Genomic DNA, 26,815 nt, shown 5'->3' with positions numbered 1-26,815 from the left:
GGGCAGGTTCAGCCCATGAGGCTGGAGGGCCAGTGTGTTGGGATAGCACCTCCATTTTTGTCTCCTCAGAATGCGAATCTTGAACCCGTAGATTTCCATTTGGACTCTAAAGGAAGTTTAAACAGTCTTTTGGGCCTCAGAATATAATAAAAAATACATTCTCAAGTTCACACCAAATCTATCTGAAATCACGTTCATACATCAGATAAATAAGCTATAGAAAAAGCATAGCCCCTGTCATTTAAGGCATTATTCTACTTTAAATATATTTTCATAAACAAAAACTACATGAGCTTTCTCCAAAAACAGATTAATGAAAAAGCCCTGAATGGCAGTGAAGAAGAAAATGAAAATCATTCTGAGGAAATTGTTAATGTTGTTGCTTATCTATCTATTTCCTGCTGGTCCCTTTTGTCTGAGTCTCTACACATAGACATGAGTATATGCCCTTTTCACTACTCGGGTTCGAAAGTGAGATTCCAGTGTCAGTGATGTTGGGTGATACCCATATTTTGTGGTCTTAAAGTTGAGATGACTTTTGTTGTTGTTGTTGAATTGAAGTATAGTTGGCAAACTATAGGATATTAATTTTAGGGGTACAACAGAGAGGTTTGACAATTGTTTGCATTACTCAGTGCTCATCACAATAAATGTAGTCACCATCTGTCAACCTACTGACTTACTACAGTAGTGTTGACTGTATTCCCTGTGCTGTACTTTTCATCTCCATGATGTGTGTATTTAACTGGAAGGTTGCGCCTTTTCATCTCCTTCCCTTATTTTGCCCATCTCCCCCCCCCCACCCCCCGGCTACCACCAATTTGTTCTCTGTATTTGTGGGTCTGTTTCAGGTTTTTGTTTGTTTCAGTTTGCTTGTACCTTGGTTTTGTTTTTTAGATGCCACATGTAAGTGAAATCCTATGGTATTTGTCTTTCTCTGTCTGACTTATTTCACTTAGCATACAAGATGCCCTTTAGGCCTACCCACGTTGTCCCAAATGGCAAGATCTCATCCTTTTTTAATGGCTGAGTAATGAAACCTAGATAGATATCTTCTCTGCAGTTCTTTGCCCTCAGATCTAGAACCGTCTCTTGGTGAGAAGGAATGTTTCAGTTCAGAGGCCTGTACAGAACTACTCCTCTCTCCACATTACCTTGGGCCTTTTTTGGGAAATAGATTAGATATATGAATTATGTATTTGTTTTTAAAGCGGAAGGCCAGCCAGTCCTCCTCAACATTCTCCAGGATATTAATCCTTATGCTTCTCTTTCTCCTTCCTCTTAGCAGTCCCTTTTAATCCTTGATATCTTTTTTTTCTTTCCTTTGAAATTTTTTTGTTTGAGTAGCTGACACATAATATTACGTTAGTTTCAGGTGTGTAATATCGTGGTTAGGGTATGCTCACCAGGAGTGTAGCCACCATCTGTTATCATAAATGTGATTACAATATCATTGACTATATTCCTCACGTCTCGCCTTTCATCCCTGTCACTTACTCATTCCAGATTTGGGCATCTGTACTTCCCACTTCCCTTCCTCTATTTTGCCCATCCTCCCATGCCTCTCCCCTCTGGCAATCATCAGTTCGTTCTCTGTGTTTACAAACAGATCAGGTCTGATTCTGCTTTTTGTTTGTTTATTCATTTGTTTTTTGTTTTTGTTTTAGATTCCACATATGAGTGAAATCATATTTGTCTTTCTCTGCCCGACTTGTTTAACTTAGCATTATACCCTCTAGGTCCATCTGTGTTGTCACAAATGACAAGGTATTGTCCTTTTTTATGGTTTTGTAATAATCTAGTGTGTGTGTGTATGTATGTACTACATTGTTCTTACCCATTTGTCTATCTATGGACACTTGGGTTTCTTAGGTATCTTGGCTATTGTAAATGATGCTGCAGTAAATATGGGTGTGCATGTATCCTTCCAAATTAGTGTTTTCATTTTCTTTCTATTTTAATTTTTTAAAATATTTTATTTATTTATTTGACAGAGAGAGACAGAGTGAGAGAGGGATCTCAAACAGGGGGGATGGGAGAGGGAGAAGCAGGCTTCCCATTGAGCAAGGAGCCCCACACAGGGTTGATCCCAGGATTCCGGGATCATGACCTGAGCTGAAGGCAGACACTTAATGCCTGAGCCACCCAGCTGCCCCAGTGTTTTCATTTTCTTTGGGTAGATATCTGGTAGTGAAATTATTGGATCATAATGGTATTTTTCTTTTTAATTTTTTGAGGAATTTCCCGACTGTTTTCCTTTCTTACCCCTTTTCTCTTATGGAAGCCCCTACAGCCCCCATCACAATGTTAGAATCTGATACAACCCAGAGCCCTCTGCCCGCCCCCCGTATTGGCACCACACCTCTTCCAGTGCATCAGTGACTGGGATGAGAGGTGGCCCAACATTTAAAATCCTCAGGCAGTTAGAAGTGTCCATTATGGCTAAGTAGTTGTAGCCTCTCACCGTTTTATGTATTTTGCAGATGGACTAAAGAAAGGATGATAGACTAGGTCGTTTCCCATTCAGTTGTATACTCACTGATTTATTCACTGACCACTGTTTGTGCAGGATCCTCTCTAAATCATGCCAGTTGGTATGTGGTTGCCAATAAATGACAGTGCGGTCAGAGGGTGAATAATGAAAAATGGGAGGACAGGAAGCCAGAGATGGGATTGAAGCAGCTGGATGTGTCTTGCAGGCCTATGAGGACAGGAGCATGTATATTGGGTTTCCAGTTGTGCACTTAAGCTGTATGTGAGGCCGAACTTGTAGAGCTAGCAGTGAGCGGCTGGGTCACTGTCCTGGACACCTCGCTCCTACCCTGTTGTGTGCCCTGTGGGCTGCCTGTGGGGCCTGTGCTGTGTCCTTGCTGCAGCCCCGAGGGTCATGGGGCCAAGGGATAACAGAAGTCAGGAGGCCCTGGTACCCAGCTGTTCCAGGCCAGCAGGAGTGACGTGTGTTCTGGCCTGGGCATGTCCTGCCACCCTCCTCCTGCACCCCTTGACCCGGTCTCTTTGTGGCATTTTGCTTACTCAGATTGGTAGTTACCAGTGGTTCCTCTGGCCACTCCTCTCAAGCTGCCTAGCCCCTTGGACTGACCATGGATCCCCACTCTCCGGAAGGGCCCCAGGGGAAGGGAGGCACATGGGTGGCATCTGCTGGACTCAGTACATTCACTGCCTTCTTTTTCACGGTTATTTCTACAACAGAAGTAAGAGTGGACTGGAAGACAAGTTTTGTGGAGTGAGGTCCTCCTGGAGGAGCATCTGGCTTCTTGGTTTCTAGATTTCTCAGGCCTCAAAGCTTTTGGGATTAGCTGCTAATCCTCATCAAACTCTTTTCACAGGTAGGGGGTTCTCTTGGAGCTGTGGGGCCATGTGGAAGTAGCTTGGCCACCTTCTCTCCCAACACAGAACCTGCCGAGGCCTGAGAGCTGAACCAGTGGAAGCCAAGTGCCCTCAGCCCTTGATGACACCCCCTTTCTGTTTGGCGTGGGGGCTGGGGGTAGATAATTCCAGTCTCAGGAGCAGAATTAAAGGAATCTGGGTGTAGGGTTGAACGGTGGGCATGGAATTGAGGTTTTTAGAGTTTTGTTGATGAAGTCATTTCACTTCACAGTTGTCAGTGGGCACATGAAGCTGCAGCCATCAGTTCCCGCAGCATGGGACACTGTCCCAGAATGGCGGCTGCAGGGCTAGGTACCCGCATCTGAAACAGCACAGGAAACAGAGGCCCTTGCCAGCCTTCTCTCTGGTCAGGAGCCTTCTCTGAGTCCCATTGCCAGAGTAAAATCTGACCTCCATAGCATGACTGCCTTGGCCCCCGGGAGCAGCTGTAACAAATACCACAAGCTGAATGGCTTAAAACAACAAAAATTTATTCTCTCCAGCTTCTAGAGCCTGGAATCCTGAAATCAAGGTCTCAGCAGGGCTATGCTCCCTGAGACTCTGGGCATGGTCCTTCCTGGCCTCTCCGGGCCTCTGGTGTTGGCCAGGGATCTGTGGTGTCCCTCAGCCTGTGGCTGCACAATTCTGGCCTCTGCCTCTGTCGTCAACTGCAGCTGTCTACTCCCAGTGTCTTTCCATTGTCTTCCTCTGCCCTTGTCTGTGTCTGTGTCCCAGTTTTCCCTTTTGATAGGGACACCAGGTCTACTGGATTGAAGTCCACTGTATGACCTCACTTTAGCTTGATTATCTCTCTGCACACCCTATTTCCAAATAAGGTCACATCTGATGGGCTGGGGGTTGGGACTTCAGTGTATCTTTCAGTGTATCCTGAAAAGGACATGAGGGCCAGTTAGTATTAGAGCCATTCATCTTTCTTCCTTCCTGTCTGATTAGTCAAGGGTGCAGGCTGTGGGGTCTGGGTGCAAGTCCCAGGTCTGTAACGTGGGAGCTGGTGACGGAACAAGAGCTCTGAAGTGGAAGAGGTGGGGTGCACATCACAGGAGGCCCTGCAGGAGGGTGTGCATATGTGGGGCTGGCATGGTAGGAGCACCAGGACGTGCAGTGTCACCTCCTTTGATGGCCCTTTTTCTTTTAAGAGAAAGTCATAAAGTCTAAAATATTTAGCCCCCACCCCCTTGGGGAAGGGGTGGATTAAGAAGCTGAAGGTACAAATGGCAGCCCTCGTGGGAGGATTTATCTCCTTGCATGGTCTGAAATGCTCAGGGAATTTCTGGGGGGGGGGAGCATGAGTGGGTATTTCATTTCTTCAGCAAATGTGTAGTGAGGAGCTGCAGTGGGCATTGGAGGAGTGAGAGCTGAATGTGCAGGTGTGTGGTGGGAGAGTGCTCAGGTGGAGAGGACAGCAAGTACAAAGGCCTGGAGGGAGGAGATCAAAGGCCGTGTCTTAGGAACAGGATGGTAGTAGGAGATGTGTTTGGCTTTTGTGCCATGTAGATATGTATGATTATGTAATGAAACTGCTCTCTTCACCAAAGGAATCTGTATGGTGGTGTGTGACTCCCTCGTACAAGGTGGGATTGGCTAGAGGCCAGGACCATCCTGCTGTTTGTCACTACCCTCTTTGGGAGTTGCCATTTGATAAAGTCAGTAAATCTCACCTCAAGGTTTTTAGGGTTTGGGTTTTTTTTGTTTTTGTTTTTGTTTTTAAGATTTTTTTTGTTTTGTTTTTTGTTTTTTAATTTGACACAGAGAGAGATCACAAATAGGCAGAGAGGCAGGCAGAGAGAGAGAGGGGGAAGCAGGCTCCTGCTCCCTGCTGAGCACAGGAGCCTGATGCAGGGCTCAATCCCAGGATCCTGAGATCATAGTCTGAGCTGAAGGCAGAGGCTTAACCTACTGAGCCACTCAGGCGCCCCGGGTTTTTGGTTTTGGTTTTTTTTGTTTGTTTGTTTTGTTTTGTTTTGTTTTTTACGTTTTTTTATCTTTGGGGTACCTGGGTGGCTCAGTCGTTTGAGCATCCAACTCTTGGTTTCAGTTCAAGTCATGATCTCAGGGACATGAGATCGAGCCCTGTGCTGGACTCCACACTGGGCTTGGAGCCTGTTTAAGATTCTTTCTCTCTCCCTCTCCCCTCCCCTGCATCTTGTTTGCATGCTCGCTTGCTCTCTCAAAAAAAATAATAAATTTAACTTTTGACTAAATATAGCTTTAAACATTATGCTCACCACAAGCAGTTGAAGTGCAACAGTATATAAAGGAAATATCCCCCACCTGCCCATGCATGCTTTCATGCATGTGTGTGCACACACTCACTTTGGTAAAAGCCTGGCCTATATCTTCCTTTATTTCTTTCTGAGTCCCATATGGGTTATGATGTTGAATACATTTGCTTGTTTTCACTGTAACTTTTGGGACTATGTAGCACATATGGTGATCTCATTCCTTCTCTCTTCTTCTACCTATAGTTCATGGACATTCCTCCATGTCAGTGGGTCTCTGTTGGTCTCCAGCTAATGGTCCCTAGATTTTCCATAGTGTGGGTACATTATAGAATTCTGCTCTGTTGGCAGGTGACCTGTTATATGTAGGCCTCCTGTTGCACGGTTCCATTCGGTGTCACTCAACTCTAGATGGGCTCTGTGGATTCCCTGCACCTGAACCTCATCTTTGGCTGTCCTGTTTGCATGAAGTGAGAGCACTAGAAACTTCAGACTCCCCGACTCACACCTGCGTTCACTTGGTTACTGAGTCCTGTGGCCTTGGCTCCAGAACACCACCCATCTGTTACCTTTCTAACTGTTCCTCCTCCCCCCAACCACCCAGGTTCCAGCTTTCATCTGTCGCTTAGCCAGAGCTGGCTGGCCTCCCCATCTCCAGCCTCTCTCGTGGCCGGGATGTCCCTCAGGTCCCTCAGGGATCTTTTCTTCTCTCACTTGTGTCTTCTCACTTGTGTCCTCGTCTTGCTAGAGGATGTGCAGGTGTGCCCACAGCATTCCAGCGCTCGCTCACCCAGCTGTGCACCTGAGGCTGGAAGACCCTGCGTACCTGGCAGTCTTGGTTTGGAAAAGACATGACACTTCCTGAGAGCTTCGCCTCTGCTGTGTGCACATGTGTATACGTGTGTGTCCAATCTGCCCCACTAATCCTGGTTTCCATCTCTTTCTCTTCCACAGTGAGGGTTCCTTATTTCATTGACTTGAAAAAACCGCAGGATCAAGGTTTGAATCACACATGTAATTACTACCTCGAGCCAGAGGAAGACGTGACCATTGGAGTCTGGTGAGTGCCCAGCAGTATGGCCAGTGTTGTCCAAGATCATCACTTGTTTTTATCCTCCCACTCTCTGTTTCCAAAACAGAGATGTTGGCTAAATTTGATCCTAATGGAGCACAATGAGATGGCATCAAATCTTAGGTTCTTAGGTTTTCAAACACTGATGGCTTTATGAACCAGGCTGTTTGTGGAAAGAAGCCTTATTTCCAGGGGGAAAAAGAGTATGAGCATAGAAGTGCAAGCACAAATTTGAGTACACCCTTTATTCTCAGAGAAGGGGATGTTTAGACATTGGAAACAGCTGGATTTCTTTCATAAGCAGTGCTTCTGGCCACTGATGTTGTGTTTGCTCTCTTTTTGTATTGACTTTTTTGAGCCACAAATTTAAATTGGACTTAATTAAACTCTGTGACTTCTTTCTGTCTCCTTAGAATATGTTTTTCTCCTTTTCCCTATGAGCAAGTGGGTGTTTCCGAAAACTAAATGAAAATTGACCAACTTTACTGTGCCATTTTCTTTCTTCCCTCAGAAGCAGCTTGGCATCATTGCCCCTTTGTGTAGCTAGGTTTCTCTTTCAGCAGCCACGATGTCTCTCTGCCCTTGCAGAAAACTGCTGTGTATGTGAGATGCTTCTAAACAAAATGCTGTGGGTGGCTTCCCACTGTGGGCTATGAGGCAGTTCAGCCATATCTAATGATCCTGGGTAGAGAACATAACATGGGAAGGGAGATTATTGTTCTAGGAGTTAATGCTGGGACTAGGCTTTTGTTATTTCTGGTTTAATTTAATCTTACATTTACTGACCAGTATGTGTGCATGGGACACTTTGTTCTTGTGTCCTCAGTCAGAAGCTTGATGTGTTTTGCTCAGAGCTGTTTGGCAGGGAATTGGTCGGCCCTCCTGCCAGTTAGTGTGGTCTATGCTTTGAGACACTGACAGGGAGTTGTTAGTAGGGACCTCTTTTTTGGGTAGTGGTTAGGATGTTCTATTGTGGGAGAAGTGTTTATGGTGCTGATACTTGGGCTGAAAGCTCCCGCAGCCGTCACCCATGAAGATTGCCCTTAGTGGCAGCAATGGCGAGACTCAAGTTACTGACAGCCAGGCTGTGTGCTGCTGGGCTGCGGCTAGCCGACGTCTGCTCCCTGTACTGTTGTGAGGACACTGTGGGACCTGAGGCAGCAGTAAGCCTTGTTCTTTGCATCCTGTCTATGGGAGTAATCTCTCCATCTGGCAGGGGGCAGGAGAGCCCTGGGAATAGGGTCCCTCTCCTCTGGCTGGGCACTTCCCTTGTCAAGAGTACCAGGTTTGGGGCAGGCTGGCTCCTGGTTGTAATCAGCATCTAGGACCTTTAAAATGCGCCTTTTGGTCCCATGGATTTATAATTGTCCAAGAGTGGTCATTATGGTCAGAACCACCCAAAATGCAATCCTCTGGAACAGGTCAAAGAAATATTAGAAGTGAAATGCTGAGGGGCACCTGGGTGGCTCAGTTGGTAAGTATCCAACCGTTGATTTCAGCTCAAGTCATGATCTCAGGGTTGTGAGATCGAGCCCTGTGTCACGCTCCGCACTGAGTGTGGAGTCTGCTTAAGATTCTCTCTCTGCCCCTCCCTCCTCTACCCTCTAAAAAAAAAAGAAGTGATAAAACTGAAACTTAAGAGTTAGGAAATTTTAAAATGGCTATTTTTAAAAAAATGGCTCTTTAATATTTTCAAGCTTTGTTGCTAATAAATGTGAATATGTTTTATAGAAAAACCTTATTCATTCAGACCCTCCCCAGCAATTAACAGTATTTGATGTGGACGGACATCACATTAACTGGAGCATCTCCCTGAGGGAGAGTTCTGGCCAGAGAGACTGAGTGCACCTGCCTGGCCAGGTGTGGGATGATCTGGGCTGACACTAGTCCATCCATGCAGCATGTTGGCTTATAGCATCTCCTCCTCCAGAGATGGGTCTGCTCCCAGGTGCCTTGTGAGCAGACTCTAGAAATGGTGCTGTAAGGATGTCCAGCTTCTAGTCCAGCTTGTAAAGATCAGTGTCACTTAATTATCACCTCTGACACCATAAACTCTCTTGAGTACGTTGTGAGTTAACTTGTTTACAGGTTAAACTAGATAGTCTAAGATGGCAGAAGACATAGTTTTGTCTGGTCCCAGGAATTCAGCTAGACAGCTATCAAATCATTCTGAACACTTGTGAACTCAGCCAGAGATCTAAGAAAAGAATGGCTGCAACTCTACAAATAGAAGAGTGACCACTTTCTGCAAGGGTGTGGAGAAGTGAGTCCAAGATAATATATGGGAAGGTAAACCATGGGCTGGGGAGCCTCTATAAGCCAACTACTGGAGTGATATAGCAGTAGAACACAAAATTGGAACTTTAAGAAGGCTGCTTCGGTAAGGGACATACCTGTCTGATGGGTGCTCTGATCAGATGGCAAAGTGGGAAGGAATCCTAGGTGGGCAGTGTGGTCTCAGGATCCTCAGGGTCACAGGAAGACTTGGGGTGCCTGTGCGTGGCAGAGTTCCCAGACATCAGAGGGGGGAAGTTGGTTGCCATCAGTGAGCCCAGGAGTGGGCTCTCAGCTCAGGGTTGCCTATCCCATGAACCGTGGCGTGGTTGGGCGACTGCTCTCCAAGCAGGGGCCAAAAAAGTGGCAGAGCCGTGGAGAGACCCTCTTTCTGCCCCATGGAGGAGAAGCGCCAGTGCACACCACAGGAGTCTGCAGGGTTTGGAGACTCCAAACGGGTCGCATGCCTGAGATAGAAACACTCGGTCACGGGATAGGTGAGCACATAGTATGAACTGAGACCCCCAGAGACAGGAGTGACTGACTGCTTTTCCCTGAGGGCAGACTGAGGAGGTGGGCCCTGTGGCCTAGAGACTGAGAGGCTGCCATCTTCATTCTCATCCTCTAAAGCAACGCAGGAATCCTTCAGGGAACAAAAGCCACACTGAGCAATTGGGAGTAGATTACTTAGCCTGGCCCCTGGCAAGGGCAGTGCAATTCTGCCCAGGGGCAAAGACACCTGAGAATCTGCACAACAGTCCTCTCCCCCAGAAGACCAGCAAGAACATCTGGCTAGGACCCAAGTTTACCAATCACACAGAACTTCAAAACTCCAGCACTACTGGAAAAGAGTATATAGAATTCGTGGGTTTTGCCCCGTGATTCTTTAGTCTTTCAGTATTATTTTTCTTTTGATTTTCATTTTTATAGTTACATTCTATTCTTTCGTTATATTTTATTTTTGTATATATATAAGTTTCTCTTTTTTTACAATTTTGGGATGCAGTTTCTTCTAACAAACAGTCCAAAACACACCCAGAATCTAGTGTATGGCTCTGTTCTCGTCACTGTCCAACTGTATTCTCTCTTTTTTTCTTGCTTTTTAAAAATTTTTTTAAGTCTTTTAATTTTCATTGTTATAGTTACGTTCTGTTCTTTCATTGCATTTAATTTTATTTTTGTACATATATAAGTTTTTCTTCCTTTACAATTTTGGGATCTCGTTTTCTAACAGACCAAAATACAAACAGGATCCACTCTATTGGTCTCTTCTGATCACATGTCTGATTATATTCTCTCTTTTTTCCCCCCATTTTTGGGTCTTTTCTCATTTGAGTGTATATTTCTCGGGGGTTGTTGTTGCCATTTTAGTATTTTGTTCTCTTGTTCATCTGTTCTTCTCTGGAGAGAATGACAAGACAAAAAAACTCACCTAAAAAAGAACAAGAGGCCATACTGACTGCCAGGGTCCTAGTCGGTATGAATGTAAGTGAGGTGTCAGGACTAGAGTTCAGAATAACAATTATAAAGCTAGAAAATCCCCTTCTGGAGAAATAAAAGAACTAAAATCTAATCAAGTCAAAATCAAAAGGTTATGAATGAGATGCAATAAAAAATGGAGGCTCTAACTGTCAGGATAAATGAGGCAGTAGAGAGAAATAGTGATATGGAAGACAAAATGATGGCAAATAAAGAAGCTGAGAAAGAGAGATAAGCAACTACTGGACCATGAGAAGAGAATTTGAGAGATAAGTGAAACAATTGAGAGATATATGAAACAATTTTAGAATAATCAGGATCCCAGAAGAAGAGGAAAGGGAGGGGCAGAAAGTATACTGGAGCAAATTATAGCAGAGAACTTCCCTAATGTGGGGAAGGAAACAAGCATCCAAGTCCAGGAGGCACAGAGAACCTCCCCTCAAAATCAATAAAACTAGGATAACACCCTGACATACAATAGTGAAACTTGCAAATCTCAAAGACAAAATACTGAAGGCAGCTCAGGGTAAGTCCATAACCTACAAGGGTAGAAACATTAGACTTCCAGCAAACCTATCCCCAGAGACCTGGAAGTCCAGAAAGGACTGGCATGATATATTCAGCATGCTAAATGAGAAGAATATGGAGCTGAGACTATTTTATCCAACTAGGATGTTGTTCAAAAGAGGAGAGACAAAAAGCTTCCAGGATAAACAACAGAAACTAGAAGAATTTGTGACACTAAGCCAGCCTAGCAAGAAATATTAAAAGGGATCCGTTAAGTGAAGAGAGACCCCAAAAGTACTGAACAGAGACAATATACAGAAACAGTGACTTTACAGGTAATAAAAAGTTACTAAATTCATAATTTTCAGTAATTTCTCTGAATATAAATGGGCTAATTACCCAAATCAAAAGAAACAGTGTCAGATTGGATAAAGAAGCAACCCATCCATATGCTGTTTGCAAGAGATGCATTTTAGGCCCACAGGCACCTGCAGGTTGAAAGTGAGGGGGTGGAAAGCCATTTATCATGCTAATAACATAAAAAAAAAAAAAAGCTGGGGTGACAATCTTTATGTCAGACAAATTATATTTTAAGCCAAAGGATGTAATAAGAGATGAGGAAGGACACTATATCATAATTAAAGGTTCTATACAGTGAGACAATCTAACAGTTGTAAACATTTATACCCTAACACAGGACCAGCCAATTATATAAACCAATTAATGATAAAATTAAACTAACACATTTATAATAATATAATAATAGTAAAGGACTTTATTATTTTTTAAGAGAATTAATTTATTTATTTGACAGAGAGAGAACACAAGGAGGGGGAGCAGGCTTCCTACTGAGCAAAGAGCCTGATGTGGGGCTTAATCCCAGACCCTGAGATCATGCCATGCAAGGCAGATGCTTAAATGACTGAAGCACCCAGGTGCTCTAATAGTAGGGGACTTTAACACCCCACTCACTGCAACAGACAGATCGTCTAAGCAGAAGATTAACAAGGAAACAAGGGCTTTGAATGACACACTGGACTGTACTTCACAGATATATTCAGAGCATTCCTTCCTAAAGCAAAAGAATACACATTCTTCTCATGTGCCCTTGGAACATTCTCCACATAAATCAGGTCTCAACCAGTACCAGAAAATTGAGATTATTCCATGCATATCTTTGGACCATAATGCTTTGAACCTGGAACTCAATCACAAGAGGAAATTGGGAAAAAACTCAAATACCTGGAGTCTAAAGAGCATCGTACTAAAGAACAAATGGGTCATCCAGGAAATTAAAGAAGAATTTGAGAATTCGTGGAAACTAATGAAAATGAAAACACAACTGTTCCAAACCTTTGGGATGCGACAAAGGTGGTCCTAAGAGGGAAGTATATAGCCATAGAAATCTTTCTCAAGAAACAAGAAAGGTCTCAAATATATAACATAACTGTACACCTAGAGGAGCTGGGGTGGGAGGGAACCCAGCAAATAAAGCCTAAATCAAGAAGAAGGGAAATGATAAAGATTAGACCAGAAATCAATGAAATAGAAACCAAAAGAACAGTAGAACAGATCAACAGAACTGGGAGCTTGTTTTTTGAAAGAATAAGATCAATAAACATGTGGCCAGACTTATCCAAAAGAAAAGAGAAAGCACACACAATTAATAAAATCATGAATGAAAGAGGAGAGATCACAACCAACACTGAAGAAATACATACAATTATAAGAACATATTATGAGACAACTATATGCCAGAAAATTAGGCAATCCGGAAGAAATATGTACATTCCCAGAGACATAAAAACTACCAAAACTGAAACAGGAAGAAATAGAAAAACCAAACAGATCCATAACCAGCAAGGAAATTGAAGCAGTAATTAAAAATCTCCCAAAAAACTAGAGTCCAGGGCCAGATGGCCTCCCAGGGGAATTCTTCCAAATGTTTAAAGCATTAATACCTATTCTTCTGAAGCTGTTTCAAAAAATACAAATGGAAGGAGAACTTCCAAACTCATTCTACAAGGCCAGCATTACCCTGATCACAAAACTGCGCAAATACTCCACCAAAAATGAGAATTACAGATCAGTGTCCCTGATGCACATGGATGCAAAAATTCTCACCAAAATACTAGCCAATAGGATCCAATAGTACATTAAAAGTTTTATTCACCATGACCAAGTAGAATTTATTCCTAGACTGCAAGGGTGGTTCAACATCTCCAAATCAATCAGTGTGACAGACTACGTTAATATAAGAAAGGCAAGAACTATTGATCCTGTCAGTTGATCCAGAAAAAGCATTTGACAAAGTACAGCCTCCTTTCTTGATTAAAGCTTTCCATAGTGTAGAGATAGTGGGAACATACCTCAATATCATAAAAGCCATCTATTAAAAGCCCACAGTGAATATCATTATCAATGGAGTAGAACTGAGAGCTTTTCCCCTAAGGTCAGGAACATGACAGAGACGCCCACTCTCACCACTGTTATTCAGCATAGTACTAGAAGTCCTAGGCAGTCAGAGAATGAAAAGAAATAAAAGACATTCAGATTGGCAAAGAGGAAGTCACACTCTCTCTCTTCATAGATGACATGATACTTCATGTGGGTAATCCAAAAGACTCTACCCCCAAATTACTAGAACTTATACAGCAATTCAGCAAAGTGGCAGGATATAAAATCAGTGCACTGAAATCAGGTGCATTTGCATACACTAATGATGAAACAGAGAAAGAGAAGTTAAGGAATCAATTCATGTTTGCAATAGCACCAAAAACCTTAGACACTTGGAATAAACTTAACCAAAGAGGTCAATAATGTATACTCTAGAAACTATAGAACACTTATGAAAGAAATTGAGGAAGACACAAAGAGGTGGAAAAACATTCTGTGCTTATGGATTGGAAGAATAAATTGTTGAAATGTCTATGCTACCCAGAGCAATCTATACATTCAGTGCAATCCCTATAAAAATACCTTTGACATTTTCACAGAGCTGGAACAAATAATCCTTAAATTTATATAGAACCAGAAAAGACCCTGAATGACTAGAGGACTATTGAAAAAGAAAACCAAAGCTGGGGCATCACAGTGCCTGATTTCAAGCTATATTTCAAAGCTGTGATCATCAAGACAGTATGGTACTGGCACAGAAACAGACACATAGATCAGTGGGATAGAATAGAGACCCCAGAAATGGACCCTTGATTCTATGGTCAAGTAATCTCAGACAAAGCAAGAAAGAATATCCAATGGAAAAAAAGAAGTCTCTTCAATAAGTGGTGCTGGGAAAATTAGAAAGCCACATGCGGAAGAATGAAACTGAACCATTCTCTTATACTGTACAAAACGATAAGCACAAAATGGTTGAAAGAACTCAGTGTGAGACAGGAATCCATCAAAATCATGGAGGAGAACGCAGCCAGCAACCTCTTGCTAGACATGTCTCTGATAAGGAAACAAAAGCAAAAATGAACTATTGGGACTTCATCAAGATAAAAAGTTGTGTATAGCAAAGGAAACAGTGAACAAAACTAAAAGGCAGCCTACATTATGGGAAAAGATTTTGCAAATGACTTATCAGATAAAGGGCCTGTATCCAAGATATATAAAGAACTTATCAAACTCATCACCCAAAAAACAAATAATCCAGTCAAAAATGGGCAGAAGACATGAACAGACATTCTTCAAAGAAGACATACAAATGGTCAACAGACACATGAAGAAATGCTCCATATCACTTGGCATCATGGAAATACACTTCAAAACCACAGTGAGATACCACCTTATACCAGTCAGAATAGCTAAAATTAACCAGACTGGAAACAACAAATGTTGATGAGGATGTGGAAAAAGGGAAATGCTCTTAACACTGTTGGTGGGAAAGCAAGCTGGTGCAGCCACTCTGGAAAACAGTATAGAGGTTCCTCAAAAAGTTGAAAGAAGAGGTACCCTATGACCCAGTAATTGTATTACTAGGTATTTATCCAAAGGATACAAACAGTCATTTGAAGGGGCATCAGCACCCCCATGTTCGTAGCAGCAGTGTTCATAATAAACAAACTATGAGAAGAGCCTAGATGTCCAGTTACAGATCAATGGATAAAGAAGATGTGGTATGTAAAATGGAATACTACTCATCCATCAGAAAGTATGAATACTTACTATTTACATGGACATAGATGTAACTGGAGGGTATTAATGCTAAGCAGAATAAGTCAATAAGAGAAAGCCAATTATCATATGATTTCACTCATATGTGGAATTTAAGAAGCAAAACAGAGGATCCTAAGGGAAGAGAGGGAAAAATAAAGACAAAATCAGAGAGGGAGACAAATCATAAGAGACTCAACAAACTGAGGGTTGCTGGAAGGCAGGTAGGTGGGGGTATGGGGGTAACTGGATGATAGACATTAAGGAGGGCACGTGATGTAATGAGCATCGTGTGTTATATAAGATTGATCAATTACTGACCTCTACCTCTGAAATTAATAATATATTATATGTTAATTGAATTTAGATAAAAATTAAAAATAGTGTACAGCTTAATAATATGGGTATGTATGAGGGGAAATTATCTTACCTAGCTAGTATTTATTAAGCAGTCATTCTGTGTGAGGCCCAGATGAGGCCCTGGTGAGTGAGCCAAACTAGATCTTACCTTACAGAATGTCCAGTTCACATGGGAGAAACTCCACCCCCAGCCCCAGCCCCTGTCTACCTGCTACCACAGCTACCCCTTCTGTGGCCCAGAGGGGCCCAGGTGTGGATGAGGAAATCTCCTGCCACCCCCCCACCCCCGCCACCACCTGGCCTGCTCTGCGCTCAGTTGTGACTCTGATTCTGTGTCATTCTGTCAATAATCATCCTTATCCTATCATTCTACTCCATTCTGCTTCTGTTTCCAGGCACACTGTCCCTGCTGTCTGGTGGAAGGATGCCCAGGGAAAGGACCAGATATGGTACGAGGATGCCTTGGCTTCCAGTCACCCTATCATCCTGTACCTGCATGGGAATGCAGGCACAAGGTGAGGAACAATAGCCTGTGTAGCGTGTCCTCCCCTCAATGCTGGCCCAGTCTGGTCTGCTGACTCACTGCAGTGAGGGAGTGTACAGGCAGTAGGGCCGTGGGGCATCCTGAGAACACAGGAAATGGCAGAGTTTATGGGATTTGGGGGAAAGGGGTCAGGGTGAAACTCCCATGAAGCAGTGTTCCCACATGCTCAGAGCGGAGCAGAGCTGTATGGAAGGTGGGCCCAGGTGTAGGTTCCTTGGGAAACCACCCCCACTCCCCATGTTAAACAGATGTGGGAGTCTATATCCAGATACCCCTTATTTGGGGCTCCCACCTGGATGGGATGGAGGAGCCTGCGTTACATCACCTAGATCTTTAGCCAGAGTGTGGTGTTTCCTTCTTCCTGAAGTAATCTGAAGGGCAAAGTGAGGGCCAGTGATTTAGGGAATCCAGTTTCTCCGTGAGTAAGCAGTGGTTGTTCCTCAGAGGGGTCGTCGTGATACTTCAGGGCAGCAGTGTACCTGGGGAATGCTGTCTCCTGTTCACCAGCCTTGTGTGTCAGCTCAGGATGAGGGTCACAGGCAGGCTGGCCCTTTCTTGCTGGCAGGCATGCCCTTCTGGGGGTGGGGGGAAGCACACTTCCTGGCAAGGGGCAGTAAGTGCTGAGGAGGAGTTGGGGTGACATCAAAGGAAGGATGGCTGAAAGCACAAGGAGGCCAGAGGGACCCCAGGGGAATGCACACAGATAAACTCATCCGTGCAGGCTGCCCACCATGCTGTTGGGTTGGGTGATGAGTGTGAGTTCTGTCTCTCAGCGTTACCACTCTTACGACAGCAAATGCCAATATATCCTGCTGGGTATGGCTGAGGCCCTGTCTGTGGCAAGCCGTTGCTCAAGTTTATCCCAGATCATTTTCAAGAGTGTCTTTAGGGGGGGCGCCTGGGTGGCTCAGTCAGTTGGGCCTCTGCTTTTGGCTCGGGTCGTTATCCCAGGGTCCTGAGATCTAGCCCCGCATGGGGCTCTCTGCTCAGCGGGGAGCCTGCTTCCTCCTTTCTGCCTGCTTCTCTGCCTACTTGTGATCTCTCTCTCTCTCTCTGTCAAATAAATAAATAAAGTAAAAAAAAAAAAAAAGATTAAAAAAAAAAGTGTCTTTAGGGAACCCTCCCTACACTGTTTGAGGGAATGCAAGCTGGTGCAACCACTCTGGAAAACAGCGTGGAGGTTCCTCAAAAAGTTGAAAATAGAGCTACCCTATGACCCAGCAATTGCACTACTGGGTATTTACCCTAAAGGTACAAACATAGTGATCCGAAGGGGTATGTGCACCTGTATGTTTATAGCAGCAATGTCCACAATAACCAAACTGTGGAAAGAATGTAGATGTCCATCAACAGATGAGTGTATAAAGAAGATGTGGCATATATATACAATGGAATACTATGCAGCCATCAAAAGAAATGAAATCCTGCCATTTGCGACAACATGAATGGAACTAGAGGGTATTATGCTTAGTGAAATAAGTCAATCAGAGAAAGACAACTATCGTATGATCTCCCTGATATAAAGAAGTGGAGATGCAATGTGGGGGGCTTGGGGAGTAGGAAAAGAATACGTGAAACAAGATGGGATCGGGAGGGAGACAAAGCATAAGAGACTCTTAATCTCAGAAAGCAAACTGAGGGTTGCTGAGGGGAGTGGGGACGGGAGAGGGTAGTTGGGTTATGGACCTTGGGGAGGGTATGTGCTATGGTGAGTGCTGTGAAGTGTGTAACCCTGTCAATTTACAGACCTGTACCCCTGAGTCTAATAACACATTATATGTTTATTTAAAAAAAAAAAAAAAAGAGTGTCTTTAGGGGTGCCTGGGTGGCACCTTCAGTTCAGGTCATGATCTCAGGGTCTTGGGCTTGAGCCCTGTGTCAGACTCCCTGCTCAGCGTGTAGTCTGCTCTTCCCTTTTCTTCTGCTCCTTGCCCTGCTCATGCACTCGTGCTCAGTCTCTCTCTCTCTCATGCCTTCAATGGCATGTCGTTCACGTTCTCTTGGGAATTGGCTTTTTCTACCCACGTGGTAGAAAGAATCCCTGGGAGAGCAGCATGGGTGAAGGAGGAGGTACATTTTCTGAACAGAGCATTGTCTGAAAACCCCCAGGAAGGCCGCTGTTGTTGCAGCTTCACTAGGGCATGTGAGGGAGCTGGCAGGAGGCAGGGCTGCTCCAGGCCCTGGGTGAAGGTCAGCCTGGTGCCTAGCTGCAGTGGCAGGCTGGGGGCATGTCATTTTGTAAGCAGAACCAACAAGGAGATGAATTCTTAGGCCTTGTTGTTTTGGGGGGCGGGGGCAAGCCAACAGTGTCTCAGCGATGTTGGGGCGCCGGGGTTGCATAGTGGACATCACAGGAAGTCCAGGAAGTGTGGGCTGCGAGGGTGCTTTGTGAGACTGCAGAGTGCTCAGCTGCTGAATCATGTGTGCACTTGGCAGTTTGCTTTCTTCTTTGCCTGGGACAAACTACAGTGGGTTTCTCTTCTGCTTTTCAAAGGGCAAGTGGTTATAACTACTCTGCTAGCATCTTCCTATAAATGAGAAAATTTTGTAGTTTACTGGGAATAAGGTTCAGTTAAGCAATGCCAGTCACATGGTAAAAAAGACAAAGTCTGCCTAAACTTCAGGTTTGAAGGAGCCCTGTGACTTGGAAAGTCTTACTGTCCTCTCCCCCGTCCCCAGAGAGACCCCCATTGGCCTGGCAGAATTACAGCAGCTCTGTCTCCCCAAGAGCCAGTCTCTGGCTACTGTTGTGCACTCTTCTTCTTCTTCTTCTTCTTCTTCTTCTTCTTCTTCTTCTTCTTTTATTTACCCCACTTCTTTTTGCTCAAAGTGGGGGAATTTGAACAATCTAGACAAGACATCAAGACATGTACTTCTCCAAAGATAACTGAAAACATTTTTCAGTATTTCTTTCTGGTCCTGAAACTCATTCCCTTGTATTTCTGTGGCCACACTGCATTGGTTTTCCTTCTTTGTCTCATCCCTGTCTCTCTCAGGGACACTCCCTGCCCTCCCCACCCACAAGCACCACATGGCAAAGTGGCCAGGGTGCTCAGTATAAAAAAAGAAAACTGCTGAGAAGTCTGGAGAGGGTGAGCTCACTTGCTAACATGCTTTCCTTCCTGAGGTCGCCCAGTTCCCACTTTGGTGTCTATCCACAGTAGTAGCCGACCAGTAGCTGGACAAAATGTGAGGAGGGATAGATAGTACTCGGACAAAGAAGTATAAACACACAACACTTTGGATGCACAAAAGCCTGTTTAGCATCTATAATAGGAAGTGACCCCAACACACTAATCTGTGGGTGTGGGGCTGGGAGATGGTCAGGGCCCCTCTGAAGATGGCTGAGCAGTAATTGTCAAGATTACGATCACAAACACCTTCCATCCAGCAGTTCCATGTGTAGGAACATATGGGAGCGCATGTGTGCAGGAGGACATCAGCACGGGCTGGCCATGGCAGCAAAACTTATATTCACAGCAGGTAGGAGAGGGTCACAATGACTGCAAGATAAGGAAGGTGAACCACTACTTAAAAGAGTCCTTGGTTGTGTATTACTGAGTGAAAAGTGAGAGGCAGTAGAGTGTGCATGTGGAGGAAAGAAGTGCCTTCACTTTTGCCACATGCTGGTCACCAGGATGCTGAGGGAAGGGCTAGATGCTGGGCAGGAGTGGTGGGCTTGCTGTCTATCCTCTGTATCTTCTGAAGTTTGTGTTGTTTCTATGTGTTAGTCAAAAAGAGAAGTAAGATGATAATTAAGAAATATCCCCAAAGTGCTAAGACTATCCCTTGCTTGTCACGGTATTGCCAGAAACAAGCATGGAGCTGCTCTGATGCCCTGTAGAAGAGGTCATCTGCCCCCAATGACCCTCTCTGTATGGGGTCAGGGGACCCCCTGTGGGGACCAAACCACTAAGGACCCAGACATTCTGGTACTGACCCTGGGGGCATGCCTTTTTGAGAAGATGTGCTAACACCCATTCTTGTTTCTTTTTCCCTGACTCTCTAGAGGAGGCGACCACCGGGTGGAACTTTACAAGGTAGGTGAAGATGGCACACGATGTATGATGGACAGAGTGGTGTCCATAGGCTGCATGATGGGCAGAGTGGTGTATATAGTGATGATGGGAGAGTGGTGTACACAGTGTGATTTCAGGAGAGCTGCATACATGGTGTGATGTTGGGAGAGCAGTGTACACAGTGATGACAGGAGAGCGGCATACATGGTGTGAAGACAGGAGAGGAGGGTACACAGTGTGATGTCAGGAGAGCAGTGTACACAGCGATAACAGGAAAGGCACTAGAATGGTGTGATGACAGGAGAGCAGTGTACATGGTGTGATGACAGGAGAGCGGTGTATATGGTGTGATTTCGGGAGAATGGTGTACACAGTGTGTATGATTGGGAGCGTGGTGTACATGGTGTGATCACAGGAGAGTAGTGTATGTTGGGAGAATGGTGTACACGGTGTATATGACAGGGAGCATCGTGTACATGGTGTGTGTGACAGGAAGAGCGCCATACATGGTGTGATGACAGGCAGAGCAGTGTACACACAGTGTAGGACACACAGAGTGGTATTCACAGGGTATACAGGTGGGGAGATCTGTGTACACGGGGCATATGAAGGGCAGAGCCACATATGTAGTGTGTATGAAGGGAGAGTGGTATCCACACAGTATACGAAGGAAAGTGCATCACCCATGGGTGTCTCCCACCTTTTCTTTCCAGTAGGAATGTTCACAAGGGAGTCCCTCCAGTACTTGTGAGAGAGATGATCAACATTGGCCTTTCCAATGCTGCCTGCATTGGAAGCCTCTACCGTGGAATGCTTCCCTCTAATGCTGCCTCTAGGGAGAGCTTCCAAAAGCAGAATGAGTGGACTTCAGGCATCATCTGCCAGATATTGGCAGTTATATTAAAGGCATTTGAAATTGTTATTAAATGCTGCATTTCTCCTCTAAAACGAATGGAGAGCACCCAGGGCCAGGAAGCCACATTCTGGCCAAGTTGCAGGGTCAGGAACTCTGCCACACTGAAGTCTCACCCATCACCAGATTCCAGGCTGACCTGGTGGAGGGGCTGGTGGGTCTGCCAGCCAGGCACTCAGACTCTCACTTCTGCCTGGTTGTCTTCTTTGGAAGCTTGAGTCTCAGAGCTGAAAATGGTGCAGTTGCCTTCAGGGTCCTCTCCCTCGTCTACCCCTCACAGGGACCGACACCTGCATTGGTTAACCTGGCAGAGAGCAAATGCGAGGGAACATCTGCATCTTGTGGGCACCGCTCTGTCCCTCACACACCAAGGCCACGCACTGCTGTGGGCCATGGGAGGGTTTGTTCCTTGGCTGAATTGGATCAAGTTGGGGAGGGGGTGCTCCTGCAGAGCTGTGGCCCCTTCTTGAAGTTTCTGTTCTTAGCAAGGGTTTGCACCTAGAGCAGGTATGGCCCTGGTGGGAGCAGATGCTGCAGGGGCAGATGCTGCCCTGGGGCAGGCAAAGGAGAAAGGAGCACACCTCCCTCCGGGGATTTTGGAGCATGTTGGTGGCTGGCCACTTCCACATGTCTCCAGGCACACTACAGGAAAGCTCAGGTGTGGGCTGTGAGAAATTATCTAGTCCAGAAGATCACGTCATTTAGAGGGATTTTGTTTTTAATACTAGAAAAATCCAACAAAAGCTTCAAGTCTAAGAAATGCTAGGTAGCAGTAAGGATCCCAGATGCAGTCTCTGACCATAGAGCCCCTCCTTCTGAGTCTCTGGTCTCAGGGTGTCTGCCCTGGCTCAGGGACTACCTGTGCCCTGGGGATCTGAGCTGCGGGAGAGCCCTTCTTTCCATCATATTCCCAAGGAGGCAGCATCTGCGTGTCCTGTAGCAGCAGCAGATGTGTGGGTTTTATAATGGGGAATGGGCATCATGGTCAGTGTTTACAAAGCTCCCACTGTGTGCGGGGCCCAAAGACTGACACTGGGCTGGCTTTGGTAAGAGGCAAGCTGCCCTCAATTCAAGATGTGTGGATTTGTGCCCAGATATTTATTTTTTACGTTCCAGGTGCTGAGTTCCCTCGGTTATCACGTGGTCACCTTTGACTACAGAGGTGAGTTCTTTTGCAAGTGCAAGTCTGGGCCCTCACACTGCTCCCATCTGGGTCTGCTGTGCAGGCGTCAGTCACCTTGGGAGCCGAGGCAGCGTTTGTAGCTCATTGAGCCCTGATGTGCAGTGATGACGAGTGTGGTGGTCGGTGTGAGGGCACATCATCTTCCCATGTGTGTCCTGCATGCTGATGAGGGGCATCCCTCAGCAACATTTTAAATGTAGAAGATACTGTCATTTCTTTACTGGATTCCGACTCCCCAGAGCTGGTCTTCGGACACATTTTGTGGGCAGAAGAGCTTGTCTTGTTAAAGTTCTTTTTTTTTTTTTTTAAGATTTTATTTATTTATTTGACAGAGAGAGATTACAAGTTGGCAGAGAGGTAGGCAGAGAGAGAAGGGAGGAAGCAGGCTCCCTGTGGAGCAGAGAGCCCGATGTAGGGCTCGATCCCAGGACTCTGGGACCATGACCTGAGCCAAAGGCAGAGGCTTTAACCCACTGAGCCACCCAGGCACCCCTCTTGTTAAAGTTCTGAAAACAGGAGAAAGAACTGTTAAGAGAGAAGAAAGATTCTTCTTGCCCCTCAGCATTTTTTCTTTCTTGAGTGAGTCAGAAGCCTTTGCTGCCAAAGAGATGGAGAACCCACAGTCACTGTAGGCTAAGAATGGTGCACCTTAACGAGCCAGGAAAATACTTTGTATTGACCAAGAGCTGCCCTATGAGAAGCATGGGCCTCCTGTAGTCTCAGCAGCGGAGGTCAGAGGTCAGAGGGCTGCTTGGCTTACTTAGCCTCCTTAGCTTGACCTATGGGGAGGGTAATGGTGTGATTACCCTCAGACCGAGGGTATGGTGTCGTAACAAATTGCCACACACCTGATGTCTTCAAAGAGCACAGACTTACTTTGCAGTTCTGGAGGTCGAAAGTCCAAAACCTTTGCCACTGGGTTAAATAAAATACAGGTGTTGGCAGGGCCAGCCCTTCAGGAGCTTCTGTGGGAGAATCTAGTTCCTTTCCCTTCCAGCTGCTTGAAGCTGTCCTTGTGCCTCAGTGCATGGCCTCTTGAGTCTGATCTCTGACCCTTACTTTTGCCTTTCCCTCTCACTTGTCCAGCAGACCATTGTGGTGACTTTGCACCCATGCTGATAAGCCCATAATCGCCCGTGTCATAGTCTGCTGATCAGCGGCCTCATTTCCTCCTGCTGCTCCACTCCCACCCCTTGCTGGCCACGGAATCAAATGTCCTCACAGGCCCCGGGGATGAACACGCAGGCCTCTGGGGTGGCAGTGGCCTGCCTGCTGCAGGGATGGTTCTTTCCCAGAAGAGTGTTCGCAAGTTCTGGGTTGAGAAAAACTACAGATAAGGATCTGGAAAGTAGTTCACCCACTTATCCTTTTCTCTGTGCTAAAAAGGGTTTTGTGTTCCTACAGGGTGCTAGAGACTTCAGGGTGATAGAGCAGCCTCCTTCCTTGTTCACCTCCTTGTGCTTCTACCAGGAAGTGAAAGCCCTCACAGCACTTTGTCTTTCTAGTTCTCATCAAGTCTCTGCATTTCTAAGCTCCACATCTGCCAGTCTCTGTCTCTCTGTGTTCCTTCCTTCTGTCCACACCTTGAAGCTCTCAGGGTGGCTTTGTCTCTCACGTGCCCCCTTAAGCATCTGGGATGCCCAGGGGAGGTGCCTTATTGTGCCCACTAGTTGTGGGTTTTGCTTATGCAGCAAAGCAGGCTCTTTCTGAGCCTCGTGGTGCTTTCAGATCATTTGATGATGACTCACTGCTGAGTTGCTAGAAATGACAGTGGCATTTGCCCTTTATAAGATCCTGGGGGGAGGGTCCTGGGGAGAAATGGGGTCTGGGGACAGAGATGATTAGCTTTCCTCTGCTATTCTGAGAGCCCCTTTTCTTTCTGGGTCAGAGTTGCCTTGAGCCTGGAATCCTGCCCCCACCCCAGCCTGACTACCCACATCTGTCTTTAGCTGGGCTACAGCTGGCCGTGGAAGCCAGACTGGGCTCAGGATCCCCCTGGGGACGCTCCTTTCCTGCCGGGGCTCTGGGCAGGCCGAGGTCTCACTGGCCTATCACCTTGGGCCAGCTACCAGCAAGCCCTAAGGGTTGGGGAGCTTGCTGCCCCATCTGCCCGCAGGTGTCTGTGCGTCTGACGGCCCTGTCTGCACAGTTGTTCCTTGAGGCTTAGATAAGGGTGTGTGGATGGCTGTTTGGGCTCAGGGGTTGTAGCTGGCCAAGGAAACCGGAGAAGTAGAATCCGGCTTGTCCACACACCCCTCATGTGGGTCTGTGAATGATGGTGGCAGAGACTTCTGTTGCCCCAGCCAGTCCTAGGCTGCCTGTTGAGAAAGAAGGGTATGAGTTCACCCCTCAGGCGGTTCCAGGGGGTGGGATTTGACTTCCTCCTCTTGCCACTTCTCCCCCTGCCAGGTTGGGGTGACTCGGTAGGAACGCCATCGGAGCGAGGCATGACATATGACGCACTCCATGTTTTTGACTGGATCAAAGCAAGAAGTGGAGACAACCCTGTGTATATTTGGGGTCATTCTCTAGGCACTGGGTGAGTTCACAGCCTGGTGGAGTCATGGGAGAGCAGGTCTTCATGGGGCAATGTTTCACCAGGTCTCTCCAAGACTGCCCTGATGGCGTCTGGATCCCGTGACACCATGAGTCCCAACAACCCTTGTCCCTCATGCCTGTGATGGGGATGGGGAAGAAGTGCCACAAGACACCATGAAGAGTTTGAGCTACTTGAACTCCTCAACCCAGAAAGGGACTTGAGATACACACAGGCAGCTGTGGGGTGGCCATTTCCCTCTGCAGGGAGGTGGGCACACTTGCCTCAGTCCCAGGGTTTTCCTCAGGGAGGTGTCTGCACAGCAGACCAGACAGGGCACTTGGGTTAGCATCAACTGGCTCTGGAGTGTGGGTGCTGGCTGGCAACCTGAGGGCTGGGGCTTTGATCACTTGCAAACCAGGGACATTTGTAAACAGCGTGACAGCTTGGCCTATACTTGGATTACCAGAGACCACAGGGGAGGCAGCAGTGGGTGGTTCCCTTCCTGCATCTGCCAGGATGGGGGAAACAGTTTAATACTCCATCTGGGGCTGCCTGAATCGCTGCTGCTGATGGAAGGTCAACAATGTTTCTAAAAGGGGCACTGCTGTCAGTGCCCAGAGTCATGAGGCCTTCAGCAACCATCCCTTTTCCAGCAGCTTTTCCTTTGGGTGCAGTGGCCGTGGCCCCTTCCTCCCCCTGATGCTCATCTTGGACAGCCTGCTGCAGTTGGGGTGGACCTGCGGGCTGGGAAGTGCCTGCAGAGAGGAGCTGGGGCCGAGCAGGGAGCAGGCCATCCTGCTGTGGCTGTCTGCATGGGACCCACCCAGTGTGGCCCTGGGATGGCAAGAGGTCTGGGGGCTGTCATTGCAATCCTCGTCAGAAGGGGTGGCCCATGGCAGGGGCAGCAGGGGCCAGTCATGGTCCTGGGGCATCTTTGTCCATACCCTCCCCCAGCCCCAAACTCCACCAGTCGCTTCACAGATCCCACAGTTCCTCTGGTCACTTACAAGACTAGAACAGTCTCATCTCAAACAACTTCCATTGTCATTCATCTGCACTGTTTTTCCTTCTTTCTCAGAGTGGCAACAAATCTGGTACGGCGCCTCTGTGAGCGAGGTAGGGGCCTGTGTGGCAGTGGGAGTCTTGGTGGGCTGGGCAGGGGCTCCTCCTGGTCTCTGGACTCAGGCGGGGTGGGCAGCATGTTTGTGCACACTCGCTGTGCCCCATGCTCTGCTGTGGGTTCTTGTGAGGGATGCTGATGTATGACAGCACAGCGACAGTGCCTGGTGTCATCTCGGAGCCCTGCGAGCTAGACACAGAGGTGCCGCGGTCTGGGTAAACCCTCAGCTGACCCCAGCCTGCATTCCCCACGGATTTTTGAGCAGCTGGCGGAGCCTTATCAGGACTGGGCTCCCAAGACACAGCTTCAGTAGATGTGGTTCTGGGGAGCAAATGACAGCCACCTGAGAGGCCCCTGTGTGGGCACTTCTTGTGCCCCATCCATGCAGGAGTGCCTGTGAAGGGGGGGCAGGGCCGGTGGTTGGGGGTGCCTGGGGTCCACTCTCCAGTCTGGGGGACCAGCCTCTCCTGGGACATCCATGAGGGCTTCTTGCCCACCTCGCAGCCCCCTGTTTGTTTTGTTTTCTAGAGACACCTCCAGATGCCCTTATATTGGAATCTCCATTCACTAATATACGTGAAGAAGCTAAGAGCCATCCCTTCTCAGTGGCAAGTACAGATCTTATTAAAAGTTGCCTTATTGTTACTATTAAAATAATTACTATCAAGGTAAGTCTTAAGAGAATAAGTATAAAATAAAAATTAATCCTTATTTGGTGCAGGGTGCTGCTGGGGAATTTTATAACTCTGTAGTAGGCAGAAGGACTGGGTCACAGCTGGGTTGTCCAAGGATAGTAGGATCCCCGGGAGGCCATGCTTCTGAGGCATGGTTTGCCTAGCTGGCATCGTTGCCCTGCAGGGCTCAGCCCAGGCCTGTGGCTGCTCTCCTGGCTGCTTCCGCGAACATGGAGCTGGTAGGTGCCCCTGCTCCCTGTCTGCATAGCCGGTGCTCAACAGTAAGGCTCTCCCAGTCGTGTCTCCAGGTGACAACCTGGGGGAACCCTAGTGGGGATCCCAGGGTGAC

The 26,815-nt window shown here is 46.6% G+C and overlaps 1 protein-coding gene across 1 annotated transcript in view; it reads left to right on the top strand.

Moving 5' to 3' along the window:
- Window positions 1-26,815, top strand: part of ABHD12 (abhydrolase domain containing 12, lysophospholipase) — a 91,468-nt gene that overhangs the window by 58,772 nt on the left and 5,881 nt on the right. Inside the window, exons 3-9 of the mRNA XM_044263826.1 lie at window positions 6,582-6,687; window positions 15,870-15,989; window positions 20,028-20,058; window positions 22,067-22,112; window positions 24,543-24,672; window positions 25,751-25,788; window positions 26,321-26,400. Of these exons, the coding sequence (XP_044119761.1) occupies window positions 6,582-6,687; window positions 15,870-15,989; window positions 20,028-20,058; window positions 22,067-22,112; window positions 24,543-24,672; window positions 25,751-25,788; window positions 26,321-26,400 (551 nt within the window). The remainder of the gene's footprint in view (window positions 1-6,581; window positions 6,688-15,869; window positions 15,990-20,027; window positions 20,059-22,066; window positions 22,113-24,542; window positions 24,673-25,750; window positions 25,789-26,320; window positions 26,401-26,815) is intronic.

The sequence above is a fragment of the Neovison vison genome, chromosome 8, assembly GCF_020171115.1.
Source record: "Neovison vison isolate M4711 chromosome 8, ASM_NN_V1, whole genome shotgun sequence".
NCBI classification, from domain to species: Eukaryota; Metazoa; Chordata; class Mammalia; order Carnivora; family Mustelidae; genus Neogale; species Neogale vison.
This window is presented reverse-complemented; position numbering and strand designations above follow the sequence as displayed.